At 44.2% G+C, this 14,764-nt stretch overlaps 1 protein-coding gene across 2 annotated transcripts in view; it reads left to right on the forward strand.

Annotated features, from left to right (window-relative positions):
- PCNT (pericentrin) overlaps nucleotides 1-14,764 on the forward strand; it is a 93,233-nt gene that overhangs the window by 40,904 nt on the left and 37,565 nt on the right. For both annotated transcript variants that reach the window (XR_014160971.1, XM_081879909.1), the window contains exons 19-24: nucleotides 2,591-2,803; nucleotides 5,697-5,926; nucleotides 6,060-6,179; nucleotides 8,015-8,242; nucleotides 11,091-11,258; nucleotides 13,395-14,414. Coding sequence is in view for 1 of the 2 variants with exons in the window: in XM_081879909.1 (XP_081736035.1) it covers nucleotides 2,591-2,803; nucleotides 5,697-5,926; nucleotides 6,060-6,179; nucleotides 8,015-8,242; nucleotides 11,091-11,258; nucleotides 13,395-14,414 (1,979 nt within the window). In the remaining variant the exon portion in view is untranslated. The remainder of the gene's footprint in view (nucleotides 1-2,590; nucleotides 2,804-5,696; nucleotides 5,927-6,059; nucleotides 6,180-8,014; nucleotides 8,243-11,090; nucleotides 11,259-13,394; nucleotides 14,415-14,764) is intronic.

The raw sequence follows: 14,764 nt of genomic DNA on the forward strand, positions 1-14,764 counted from the left end.
ACTCCCAGAGCTTGCTCCTATTCGCAAGCCTTCTGAGTCCGGCGGGAACTCCGAAGGCTTGCGGATAACTGCCCAAAGCCCCGGGTGCGCTGCGCAGCACTCCCTGGGCTTTGGGATGCTGGCTGCTTATCTTCAAGCCTTGGGAGCCCAGCAGGAACTCCCGCCGGGCTCCCAAGGCTTGCGGATAGCTTCCTGAAGCCTGGAGAACGAAAGGGGTTGGTGCGCACTGACCCCTCTCGCTCTCCAGGCTTCAGCGAAAGCCTGCATTCGCTCCATAGGACGCACACACATTTCCCCTTCATTTTTGGAGGAGAAAGAGTGTGTCCTAAAGAGCAAAAAATATGGTACATGGTGAAACAAAAGTCTACATATAGACACAGTGACACTCTAGTTATCATGGGACCCTTTTTCCAGTTGCCATAATTGTTTCCGTTGAGGTTGTATCTGTGTATAGTTCGGTTTCTGCTACTGTCTTTCTGCCTACCATCTTACCTGAAAGACTGTCACATAGATATAGAACAAAAAATGCACACAGACTGCAATCCTATGCATACTTGACTGGGATTACATTAAATGGGATTACATCTCATTTAATATACTGGTACTTGTTTTCTAGAAAACATGTAATAGATTGTATTTACCCAAATATAAGCCACACTTTTTCTCCAAATTCCGACTGTGATAGTTAAAGTGCAGCTTATATTCACAACCTTACGAATCAGTGGCAGGATGGAGAGCAGCGGGCGTTGAGGCTCGCCAGGCTGCCTCTTCGACAGAGAGGAGTGGAGCGCTATGCATTTGCACGTACGGGCCGCTCCCCTCTTGCGTTCGCTTTGGGCGGCAGGCAGCTCACAGCGCTGCCCCTCCTGGCCCTGCATGCCATTACAAGGACATCCCATCGGGCACGGATTGCAAGCTGGAGGCACAGCACATAGTCAGCATCTTGCTGCGCAAGATGTACAGTGTGTGGGGCCAGCGCAGCGTCGTCAAGCTGCACAGGAACCTCCTGGTGTTGCTCGTCTTGCGCAGTGCCTGGCAGGTCTACCTGAGCGAGTGATCTCATGGTCAGTGGTATCAAAGGCCACTGAGAGATCCAGCAGAACTAGGAAACAGCTTTCGCTTTTATCCCTAGCCTGCCAGAGATCATCGACCCACACAACCAAGGCAATTTCAGTCCCACGATGAAGCCTGAATCCCAATTGGAAGGGATCCAAATGGTCCGCATCCTCCAGGCGTGCCTGGAGTTGTTGAGCAACCACCTGCTCAGTCACCTTGCCCAAGAATGGAAGATTTGAGACTGGGCGATAGTTGGCCATACTGGCTGCTCTAAAGATGTTTTTTTAAGAAGAGGTTTAATAACTGCCTCTTTCAGCAGGTCAGGGAAGGCTCCCTCACAGAGGGAAGGACAAAGATGAGTGGTTAGAGGGAGAAGACTGGGAGGAGGAGGTGCTGGAAGCTGAAGAGGCAACAGGGCTCAGTGAGCTGAGAGAATTGGTGGCAGAGAAAAGTCCAGAATCGGAGGTGGAAACTGAAGCAGGAGAGTGGGAGGAGGGAGGCCAAGAGGCAAAGATGAGTCAGGCTGGTGAAGAGCCACACATGTCTCCCTCTGCTGCTGCAACAAGCTTCCCTCACCCACCTCCCAGAACCAGAAGAGGCATGAAAAGGGTGGAGGAGAGGTTGGCCTCATGTAGGCACAGGATTTGATTGCTTGGAAAAAGCCCTGGAGAGGAGGGAATTTGAATGGCGGCGGGGAGGCAGGGACTTTAGGTCTTGGCAACTGATTCATGGGGTAAGACTTATGGGGTTGAGCCACTGTTCTTATCAGGCCTGACACTCAGTGAAGTTTGTGGAGATCATGGTTTTGCTAATAAAGAGTTAGTTCCAACTTTGAATCGTGTGATTTACTGCCAGCTAGGTATGTCACTTTACTTGGAAATTAATTTTATTGGAGTATCTGTAAATCTATAAGTCATGACAACTTAAATAGCATATATTTTGCTTACATTATTTAGAGTTTGGGGGAGTGGGGACAAAGCCAATAAAAAATTATTACATACTAATTTGGCATACCTGAAGAGCTATTTACATAAATTTGGCCAGGTTCACATGTCACATATAACCATAGCTTAAAACAAACTGTTTTAATGTGAATTAGCAGCATGTTGGTTGATGCTGTTCAAAAGTTCCGTGACGCTCCTCCCACACTCCTTCTACTGCCACTACACAAACAACAGGAGCCAGAGTGTGGCTTATTGTGTCCAAAGGTGATTCTTCGTTTCTCCCAAACAAACCCTGAGCAGTAGCCAAGCTCTGTTCTTATACAGAGTTAGCTTAATATTGTATAAACAAAATATATCAGGAAAGTTAATCAGCTGTGTTTGGGGAAATTAGGGTTTCTTTTCTCTGTTCTTTAACATCTTATTCTTTGTATAGTAAGTTTTCAGTGAAAATAGATGTGTAACTGTTAATCTATTTTGGTATATTTATATATTCTTTGCATTGTTGGTATAGTTATACATAGGTACTCCTACCTTGCAAAAATGTCATCAGTGCCTGATCATTATGCTTTCATACAATGTTTGGATTTCAGGCCTCATTGAAGGCTATTTAACAGAAAGACATGCCTTGGAAGAAGCCTTGAAACTGAAAGAGGAGTCTGAATGCCATCTTGTTGCAGAACTGGAGAACCTGAAAGCAAAGCTCCAAGAGTTAACTCAGGAACATGCAAGATCTCTTGAGGAGCAGAAGCTGCTAATAAGTCAAAAGAAAGCGTTGACTGCCAATGTAGGGGAGAGAGAAGATGGTAAGGAATAGACCAGTGTTTCCCAACCTTTTTTGGGCAAAGGCACACTTGTTTCATGAAAAAAATCTCGAGGCACACCACCATTAGAAAATGTTTAAAAAATTAACTCTGTGCCTATATTGACTATATATAAAGTAACTCTCTTTAATAGGCATCAAATAAACACAAAGAAAGTATTTTATAATTACTTTATTATGAAATAGTAAGTACCGTATTTTTCGTCCCATAGGACGCTCCGTCCCATAGGACGCACCTACTTTTTTGGGAGGGGAAATAAAGGAAAAAAAAATTTCCTTTATTTCCCCCCCCCCCAAAACCAGGTCGGGGAACAGTGGGATGGCGGTGCTGCGCCTCCCCGCTGTCCCCCGAGCTTGTGGGGCTGGCCCATGTCTGCCTGGTGCGAGGGGCGCTCTGCTTCAGGGCGCCCCGCGCGTCGGGCGGCAGGCTACAGTCCGCAGCATGGGGAACCCTCTGTTTCAGGGCGCCCCACGCGCCCCCCGGGTGCGCAAGGCTTGCCAACACGAGCGCGGAGCATGGGGCGTCCTCCGAAGGGCGCCCCGTGCTCCGCGCTGCCAGCTGCCGCCCGCAAGCCTTGCGCTCCCGGGGGGAGATCCCCCGGGTGCGCAAGGCTGGCCAACACCAGCGCGGAGCACGGGGCGGCCTCCGAAGGGCGCCCCGTGCTCCGCGCTGCCAGCTGCCGCCCGCAAGCCTTGCGCTCCCGGGGGGAGATCCGCCGGTGCGCAACACTTGCCAACACCAGCGCGGAGCACGGAATGGCCTCCGAAGGGCGCCCCGTGCTCTGCGCTGCCAGCTGCCGCCCGCAAGCCTTGCACTCCTGGGGGGAGATCCCCCGGGTGCGCAAGGCTGGCCAACACCAGCGCGGAGCACGGGGCGGCCTCCGAAGGGCGCTCCGTGCTGCCGGCTTCCGCCCGCAAGCCTTGCGCTCTCGGGGGGAGATCCCCCGGGTGCGCAAGGCTGGCCAACACCAGCGCGGAGCACGGGGCGGCCGGCCGAAGCGAGCGGCGATGGGATGTGGGAGGGAGCTCGCTCGCCGCCCCGCGTGTGCTCGCCGCCGCCGCCCCGCCTCTCGCCGCCCGACTCGCCCGCCTCCCTCCCACGGCACACCAGGCAACGTCTCGCGGCACACTAGTGTGCCGCGGAACACCGGTTGGGAAACACTGGAATAGACTGATATATTAAAATATTAAACACACACAAATCCTGAATTGCTAAAATGTTTGAAAATTTCGCTAGGTGGAAAATTTCCACTGACTTAAAACATTTTAAAAGGGATTGCAGTTTTTAAGTATGTAAAGCAAAAGTTGGTATTATTTATTTAAGAAATTTATACCCTGTTTTCACCTTCTGCCTCAAAGCAGCTTACAGCCAAAAGCACAGAACAAAATGCAATAGGTAACAGATTTCTGTTGGGTTAAAACACAGCACAAGACAAGGAGAGGTCATCTATATGATAAGCAGAAAACTAAGATCCAGAGACCTTGGTAAATAAGTATGGTTTTCTCCTGGTGCCAGGTGTGCTTCCTTGGTGAAAGCATTCCCTAAACGGAGAGCCACCACTGAGAAGGTGCAGTTTTGTGTTGCCACCCTTTGCATGTCCTTTGGAGGGCCTCAGGTGAAGAATACAGAGTGGAGTGAGGCACTTCTTGGTATTGTGGTCCTGAGCTGCAAACGGGTTTATGAGTTAAAACCCACACTTTGAATAGGGCTCAGAAACTAATTGTTAGCCAGTGCAGCCATGCCAGAATCAGTTTTATGTGATGCTCAGTTATGCTACTGAATTATACACCAGATGCAGTTTCTGAACAGTCTTCAAAGTCAGCCCCCCATATAACACATTGCAGTAATCTGATTCAGTGGTTTCCAGAGCATAGACAACCAAAGTTAAGGGTATAGCTAGGTCACCAAATGAAGCTGATGGAAAACAGGTCGCACCACTAAGGCCAATTGAACCTTGATGGATCCAGAACATACCCCCAGTCTGCACACCTTCAGAGGGAGTGTAATTGTATCTGCAACAGGCCATGTCCCACCCATCCAATATAGGGAGCCACCCTATTTTATTCTTGTGTTTTATTCTTATCTAGTTTTAAGCTTCAGTTTATTAGTTCTCATCCAGTCCATTAGTGAGGCCAGACACTGGTTTTGTACATCCACTGCCATACCTGCAGATGCAAGGGAGAAAAAGAGCCATGAGTCATAAGCATATTACTGACAATGCATACCAAAACTACAGATGACCACTCAGCAGTTTCATGTAGGTGTTAAACAGCATGGGGCAGAAAACCAAAGCACAGAAGGCCCATCGGGCCAAGCAAAACTCCATAAGCACCACCCTCTGGCACCGGTCACCCAAGTAGGACTGGAATCAGCACAAAGCATTGCCCCCATTTTCAATTCAGATAGCCTCTCAGAAGAATACCATGGTTAATGCTATTGAAAGCTTCTGAGAGACCAAGGAGAATCAACAGAGACACCCTTCTCTTCTGACAAAGGTCATCTTACAGGCCAAGACTACTTCTGCACTTTTGTTCTAGCTTGCCATGGGCAGGGCTGTTGTTGTTTAGTCGTGTCCGACTCTTTGTGACCCCATGGACCAGAGCACGCCAGGCACTCCTGTCTTCCACTGCCTCCCGCAGTTTGGGGTCAAACTCATGGGCAGGACTGAGGAGGGAGCTAAAGCAAGGAGAGTTCCAACGAATAAGATCAGTCATATTTGTCTGACTTGAATGAATCTCAAGATGCAACTCACCACATGGATGTATTCTGATGCCAGCCAAGAAGTTCCAATGTGATAAATGTTCAGTGTTCCTTTTTAATTTTAAAATAATGTGTGATATTCATATCTTTGGTAATGTTATTTTTTATGTATTAGTTTTACTCAAGGAAATTGAACATCTAGCAAAAGCAAAGTTAGAACTGCAATGTCAAGTAGAAAAGGACTGTTCCACCTTGAATTCTCAAATGAAAATCTTGGAGATGGAACTTGAAGAACAACTAAACAAAAATCAGAAGATAACAGCCCTGTCGTTAGAGGTTACTGACCTGAGGCAACAGATTCAAGCCCTTGAAAGACAGCTTAAAAACCAGCGAGATTTCATGGATGTAAGAAATCAATGCATTCTTTGCAATCTGTGGACAAAATAGCACTAAATCTTTCAGTTAAAATTCTCAGTAGCCTTAAAACAGTTCTTGTAAATTCTAAGATCTGGAAACACAACTCTTATTTTCTTGACAGAAACAAGCTGTAGAACGGGAACATGAACGTGATGAATTTCAGGAAGAAATTCATAAACTTGAAATGCAGTTAAAAGTGACAAGAAAATCCCAAACTTCTGAGCAGTCCAGAGTGTATGAGGTAGGTAAAACATACATTCTTCAAGGATGGATCATCTGAACTAGGGCAACTTTGAAAAAGTTGATTATTTTTCAGTATTACATTGATCAGCCCAACCCAGAAAAAGTATTACAATCTTAAGACCCCACCAAGCTGGCAGCTAGCTTGTGTCAATGTACTGTGTCAATGTATCCTAGACAACATCCTGTGTACATCCCATAATAAATCTCCAAGCCACTTTCCCTGGATCCATGGCAACACTGCTTAATGCATCCACACTGTCATGCATGGACTGAGCCAATCCAGACATAGCAGGAAAGAGCCTCCATGGCGTTACCACACTATATCCCACACACATCCCACTAGACACAAGACCATAATATCTTGGATGTCAGCCGCCCACTGCGTCACAGGGACCAAAAGCCCAGCAACAGAGAGCTTTCTGGAATCCCAGCATGATGGATTTTGAATCCCCATAGGCTACTTATGACACACAGATTGCTAATGAACACTTTGCTAACTTCACCATTTAAAGGGAAGGAATGGTGATAGTATAGCAAATTATCACCATAGCTCTCTGTTTTTCAGTATTGGCAAGGAGTTACTGGGGCAATTCTTAGTTTATTATTATTTATTAAATTTCTGTACTACCCTGCAACTGAGGATCACAGGGGAGTTTACAATATTAAATCACAAGACACAAGAGCTACCCACCGTGGAAGAATGGCAGATGAAGGTGATAGACTACATGAGCTTGGCAGAGATGACGAGCAGAATCCGAGACCAGGGAAGAGAGACGGCGGAAGAGGATTGGAAAAAATTTAAAGACTATCTAAAGAAATATGCAAAAATTACTGAATGTTAGGTTGATGCTGGAGGAGAAAATTAGGGGTTAACAGCAGTGATGGATAAGTTAAAAGAAAATGAGTGTTATTAAAATTAAGTTGGAAATAAGGGAGGGATTTGTTAAACAATTACAGACATGAGAATGCAGGAAGGGGAGGTATGAGGAAGTCGGGAAAGTAAGGTATAAGAAATTAAGACTCGAAATTATATGTGTTGTATGTTTTTATTGTTATGTATTTATGTTTTGTTTGTGTTGATAAAAATTTTTGTGTGGAAACTTTAATAAAAATTAATTAAAAAAAATAATACAATATTAAATCACAAAAACGCATACCATAGTAACAAACCAAAATAAGGCCACACACCCGGTTTAAAAAGCCATAGGTTGTTTAATTAGCCAAAGGCCTGGAAGAAGAGGAATGTTTTTGTCTGGCGTCTAAATATATGTAATGAAGGCAGCAAGTGAGCCTCTGTGGGGATAGCATTCTACAAGTATGCAGCCATTGCAGAAAAGGCCCGTTCTCATGTCGCTTCCCTCTGGACTTCTCATAGAAGGGGCACAGAAAGGCAGGCTTCAGATGAGGATCACAGGGTCCAACTCGCTTCATATGAGGAGAGGTGGTTCTTGCGGTATTGCGGCCTGAGCCGTTTAAGGCTTTATAGTTCAAAACCAGCACTTTGAATTGGGCTCAGAAAATGATTGGGAGTCAGGGCAGGATCAGTGTGATACGCTCAAACCATCCTGCTCCATTGAGCAACCTGGCTGCTGAATTCTGCACCACCTGAAGTTTCCGAACCATCTTCAGAGGCAGCATCGTGTATAACGCATTGCGTTATATCTAGAGGTTACCAGAACATAGGCAACAGAAGTTAGGCTATCCCTGTCCAGATAGGAGCTTTGAATCAAATTATAATGATTTACATAAATGTGTTAGGGGTGTATTAACTATTAGATTAACTCGCTTATTTTTCAAGCGGCATGAAATCTTTTTGTTTGTCCATTCTTATAGGTAGAGACTCTCCAAAATGAAATAAAAGAGAAAACAGAGGATTATAATATGCTTTTCTTAGATAAAGAGCAGATACAGAAAAACTTTGCTGTTCAAAAAGAAGAAATAGAAAAGCTGGAATCACGAGTCAGAGAACTGGAGTTTATGAACAGGGAAGAAGCAAAGAATGTCAATAAACTCACGCAAGAGCTGCAAAAAATGGGAAAAAAGGAAGAGGAACTAAAACAAGTAAAATTATTTAAATTACTCTCTTTAACAGAAAGAAGAATTTAGGCATTGCACAGTAGTGATAGCTGGCATTTTTGTGTTGTGAGTTTCTAATGATGTGGGATTTTGTAGTCGTAAAACACTAGGGTATTCTGCACCAAGAAGTATGTTTTCTCTAAAGAAAGATTTGGCTATACTGTCCTCTCTGTGTCTTTTTTCTGCCTCTGGGCTGAGCAGTCTCAGGTCTCTGATCTGCTTGGTTGGTTTAATCCTGTTCAAGTGAAGTTTGAAGGCCAGGTTGAAGATGAAATAAATACAGCCACCAATCTCGGCTCTTGCCCTTGGCTCTTAGGTGCCCATAAGAAACCTGTCTTAGCCTCTTGCCAGAATGCTAAGAAGATGGAGGAGGGTGAGTAGTGTCTTGGGCTCAGCACCATGGCTATAGCTGAGGCCTGAGGGATGGTTCAGCCTGCAGTGCGAGTTCTATAACTTTCACTGCTCATTCATAGGTTGTGTGACTGAACCCTTTCCTGATTTTCCCACAGTGATTTACCGTCTTGTGTATGGCCTCCCTCCTTTAGCCCAGTGGCCATTTGTGAAATCTAGCTGCTGGAAGAGATGTGCTAAGGTGGTAGGAATTGTCACCCTGGACCTCTGGGAGTCAACTTTTCAGATGGCACTGCATGCTAAGGCTGTGGCAACTGTGGTTGCTCCACTCATGGCCCTCTCTGTCCTACCTTAAATCTCATTCTCAACTTTCTTTGCTGTCTGTGGAGATTGTGAAAATCTCCTGTCTATCTTCATTTGTTCCCGCTGCTGGGTTTGCTGCCGCCTCTGCTGGCCTCTTCACTGATTCAGCCTGGGGCTGAATTTTCAGGCTGTCCCTGCATACAGGCTATCTTCTTCTACCAGTGTCTGATCTAGAGAGGTATGGCAGTCTGGATTGATCCTGGCTAACTCCCAACAATGTGATTTTTACTTGTGTTGTGATTGATTGACAAGTAAAGAAAAATTCCCTCTAGAAGCTGATGATTCATTTTCTTAACCATTGTTAATTCTATTTTACAGGATTATTTAATCTTCTGAAGGCTTACTGTGCTGTTTGCCACCTCTTCTATTTCTGATCTTTTTCTCCTTTCATGGGACCTATTTCTCCCAAAAAGGGCATGTTGTATCTAAAGGTCATACAAGCAGAAGGGGGCCTGTGTGACAATATTTCCCTATTACTATAGCCCCCTGAACGGCCTGTCTGAAGGCTGTATACCTCCATCTGTGCAGAATTGAGCTGGTGGTCCACTGCAATAGGGAGGCTTTTAATGTTTGATGTTCTATTATGCTTTTATATTTGTTGGAAGCCACCCAGAGTGGCTGGGGTAACCCAGTCAGATTGGCGAACTGCTAATGAAAGGAAAGAAAGAAAGAAAGAAAGAAAGAAAGAAAGAGAGAGAGAGAGAGAGGACATTAGATCAGTGGTTTTGAATGTTATTGTGTTATTATCTTCCTTAGTGGGGTGTGCAAACCACTGTTCAGAATAATGCTATTATTATTATTATTATTATTATTATTATTATTATTACATTGATACCTTTAGTTTTGAACTTAATTCGTTCTGGAGGTCCGTTCTTAACCTGAAACAGTTCTTAAGTAGAGGCGTGCTTTCGCCGGCACACAATTTCCGTTCTCATCCTGGGGCAAAGTTCACAACTAGAGGTAACTCTTTCAGGTTGGCAGAGTTTGTAACCCGAAGCATTTGTAACCTGAGTCGTTTGTAACTCAAGGTACCACTGTATTATTATTATTATTATTAATAATACCCCGCCCATCTGGCTGGGTTTCCCTAGCCACTCTGGGCGGCTTCCAAGAGAATATTAAAATACAATAGACTATTAAACATTAAAAGCTTCCCTAAACAGATAGTTGTTTATTTCCTTGACATCTGATGGGAGGGCGTTCCACAGGGCAGGTGCCACCACCGAGAAGGCCCTCTGCCTGGTTCCCTGTAACTTCACTTCTTGCAGTGAGGGAACCGCCAGAAGGCCCTTGGAGCTGGATCTCCATGTCTGGGCTGAATGATGGGGGTGGAGACGCTCCTTCAGGTATACTGGGGCTGGAACCAAGTCACGGGGGGCAGCCCCAAAAACTCAAGCCACCTCTCCTTTGCCTGGTTGTTCCTTTGACCCACCCACAAGGTAAGTGATCCCCGAGAGGCATCCATGCTCACCTGAGATTTTAATCTTCTTCACCGTCTTGTTGGTGTTGTTTGTCACGTGAACGTTGACGCTGATCGGCTCCCCGTGATAGTAAATCTACAGAGAACACAAGTGACAAGTGAGACCCACCCACAAGAGTTTGTAAAGCTACTTACATTTTGGTCAGCCAAAAGTTTCCAGCCCTGGCCTTGCTTTGCTCTCTGCCACAGTGACTTTTCAAAGCCACGGCTGTGCCTGTACAGTGGTGCCTAGCCCCTAATATCTGCTTGTTGCTAAATAGCAGGGGTGCACTGAAGTCCTGCTTTACTGGTTTTAGGGAGACTGTCTCTCTGTCCTTCATAGTCCTAGAGGCGGCGGCGGCAGCTTTGCTCTGGCTTCTGGAAGAAATGGCTTGCACGGGAAGAGGTCCTGATACTTGACTTCCTTTGATTTAACATCAAATAAACCATGGATGAATTGGAACATTAGTAACGTTTTTTGTTTCAGGGCCAGTGATATAAATGGAGATTGCAGAACAGCAAAGACAGCCTGTGGTAAATTCAAATGATAAAAAACTAATCTCGCCATTGATTTATAATAGGCTTTGGCACATGTTAGCAATCAAAATAGTCTAAAGGTACTATTATTTACATATATAATTTTTGTGTTTATATTTACAGGATAAAGAAGCATTACAGCAGCAACAGTATGATAATTTAATTCAGATTTCTACACTGCAATCCAAATTGGATGAAATCAGGCACAGAGTACCTAGGGAAGACAGCTTGGATCATACACTAATGGAACAATTGGAAACACAAGAGGAACTTTTATCAAAAAATAGAAATGTAAGTTGCAATGAGAATAATAAAAGGGCCAGTTGATTTTTTAAAATCCTGATCCTCATATTGACTGTTTCTGGGTTGAAACTATAATAGAAGTTCAAAAACCTATTTTAAGAATGTAGGTTATAAATTAATAGTTACCTCTACTGATTTCTCTCTCCCCCCCCCCCTTTAACCTTTGTGGTATTTGAAATCTTACAGTGTTTTTGAATGAAAGCTGCAGGATAGCTGTCAGGCTCGGGAAATTTTATCCCTCCCCTGGCGGCAGTTCGAAGCAGGAAAAAACAAAGAGAGTTCTTAGTAATGAGTTTATTCAAACATCATGGTGAGAGACAAATAAATCCAGTTAGTCTCCCATAATGGCATTGTTCCAACTGAGCTCCTCCCTTCCTGGCAACAGCACTTCCCCTTATGGTGGCTGCTAAGGGCTAATTGTCTCTGCAAGGGCTAACTGCTCTTGCACCCTCAGTGAACGAAGAGTTTTAGGAGAAGGGGGGTCAAATACTCTCCAGTGATAACGTGTCAGTTGGCTCCCCTGGCTCTGGCTCTGGTCTCTCTTCTCCCAACACCTCCCAACTTTTCTGTTCATCTCTCTCTGTGCTGTGACCTTTGTCAAACCACTGCTGTAATTCCTCTGCTCTAGGAGCGTCAGGAGAGGGGGGGTTATCTCCACCATTCCTCCTCCTTTTCAGTCCAGTCCCTGACAATAGCACTTGCTAGCTGCATTGAATTCCCAGTTCAATGCTGTGAGTTTCATACAATTACTGCAGGTGCTGGAAAATGGTTGTATAGTTGCAACAGGCTCCTTGGGCCATTTTGTGTTGAATATAAATTCCTCTCAAATTCTTGGCATTTTTATGCTCTCCAGTAATACATAATGGCTATTCATCTGATCCTCACCCAACCCCACATTATTTATATCTGTGTAGTTTATTCTCCCATTATTTTCCATGTTACTGGAAAGTATGTGGGGCTCTAATGAATTCCTATACTGAACCAATCTTTTTATACTCAAGATACCAACAGACTTACGAAGACCCTGCTCAGGGTATCCTGGGCTCTAGCCTTATTGGCAGATGATGCATTATATGTTGTTCAGTTCTCTTCTAGATCCCTGGTAGCCAGTTCCTTTGTTCGCCACTCTCTTTAGTTTCACCACTGAGAGACAGATGTGCTTTCTTGTTCCAATTTGGTCATGGAGCTATGTGTTGGGGGCAAACTATTAGGTGATGAAGCTGTGAAGGATGTCCTATCCTAGTATAATCTAAGCCAAAAATAAGAATGCCTATTAAAAAGCAAAACAGAGTTCCTTTCATCCTTCGCAGTCCTTTTGGGTTCCTAGACCTGGTGGTAGGGAGAGAGAGTTTTGGTCCAACGTCCCTCCTGAAATTGGTCATGAGGTGGAGGACAAGGGCAACAGCAGTCTGCTTCTAGATTTGCTTCTTTCCTTCTGCAATCAATTCTGCTGCCACCCTGCCATGGGATGGTCTTTCATGCACTTCACCTTGAGTTATCTGAGGTTCCCCCTCACATAGGTTTCCTGTCTCCCATTTTCAAGAATCCAGTAAAGAAGGCTGGTGTGAAGCAAGCAACCCAACAGTTCCAGGACATTGAAGCAGTGGAGCTAGTTCTACTCAGGGATCTCTATTCTGACATTTATTCTTCTTTACTGTGCCCAAGAAAGATGGCTATCTCTGGGTGGTATTGGATCTCAAGCATATCAACTTGTTCAATTGTTACCAATCAAACTCATTTAGTTCTTAAGATCAGCCATCGTAATAATATCATGTGATTACATATAACCATTTTAAGTGTCTTTCCTTATTAAGACTTTGGTTAATTTCCCTATTCATTAAATGTCTCCCAATAGCCTCTTTCATCTGTCTATATAATGCAAGATTAATGATAATTGCTGTACCTTTCCCATTCTCTTTTCATGCATACAGTGGCCACCATAGAGTCTAACAGTTTATCCTTTTCAGTGTTCTGGAATGGGCATTTACTATGTGCAGTACTAGTTATGTACTGTAAAAAAAATAGACAGGCCCAGGCCTATTCAGTTTAGCTAGGCCGTAGGCTCAAAAGGAAATGGAATCATCAATGATAAAGTTTTATGAAATTATTATATTTCCATCGCAGGTACTTGAAATTGAAGACTTGAAGTCTGTTATAGAGCATCTTCATGATGACAAGGAACAATTGCTAAAGGATAAAACAGAAGAAATAGAGCAGCTGCACAAAGTAATTGAGAAGCTTCAAAATGAATTGACTCTTCATGAAATTCATGATAGCCCAGACAGTCTTAATAATGTTGCTCTAGTAGAGCAGGAGGAGAACCTTCATAATAAATTGAAGAAAGGATCACCACATCATCTGGAGAGCAGAGATGAGGGTGACAGCTGTCTGTTACTTAATTCCAGCCAGAAACAGATTCTGGAACAACTAGAAAGTCTTTTGGCAGACAGAGAAACCTGGCAACAGCTGCTTGAAGAAAAAGAATGTCAGTTTCAAGCAGAGATAAAAAACCTAGAACAAAATGTTCAAGAGTCCTCTAGGCAGCACTTCACTGAGCTAGCCGCTTTACAGCTACAGTATAAAGAATTACAGGAAGAACATAAGCTCCTGAACATGTGCTTAACTCAAAAAGAAAGTGACATGACTGTGACTGCTTCTTGCATTCAGGAACTTAAAGATAAGCTGCGAGACAGCGAAATAAAGCTTACAGAGACAGAAAAACAGTTCCAAGCAGTGTCAGAGCAGAAAATAGAGCTGGTAGTTGAAGTAGAGAACATACGAGGAAAGGTGGTGCTGCTTGAAAATGAACGACATGTCTTGGCACAAACACTGCATGACAAAGAGGCCACTTATCAGAGGGAGATTAGTGAACTTCAAACTGCTGCTGCAGAACTCAAATCTCAGATTGAGAAAATGACAGAAGAACTGGAAACAGTGAGATCTGAGAAAGATTTTTTTCACTCACAGTTGAAATCCTACAGGGAAAAGGGTCAAGATAATGATAATAAGAAACTTAAACTTGGTGAGCTGGTGCCAGAACCCGTTCCCTACGTCTCTTCTGAAGAAATTGAGGAAGGGGGAGAAGAGAGAGAACCAAATAACAAGCCCTCAGGATCAGTGGAATTTTCCTACAGAGATGAAATGGTATGTGCCAACCATAATATTACAAATACCCAAATAATGGTTGAAATTAATAATCAGGATATTAAAATGAGTCTGGTTAAGAGATGTCCAAATGTGTCACCATCAATAAATTCTTGGTTTCCTCCAGATAAGCAATTTTCAGTTGTCCTGTTTTGTCCTCCTAAAGAGCAGGGCTGACACTTCTTAAGCAGGACCTCCTGGTCTCTTAGCTGACCACACAAGCCAGGGTACATTGGAGTCCATGCCGCAGCAGGCTGTTCCCATCTTCCTAACTAGGTCTTTGGTGAGCAGTAATAATTCAGGCTGAGCCCACCATCCAAGAGGGAGAAATAGTGGAAATCAGATGGGAG

The sequence above is a fragment of the Podarcis erhardii genome (assembly GCF_964252035.2).
Source record: "Podarcis erhardii genome assembly, chromosome: 1".
NCBI classification, from domain to species: Eukaryota; Metazoa; Chordata; class Lepidosauria; order Squamata; family Lacertidae; genus Podarcis; species Podarcis erhardii.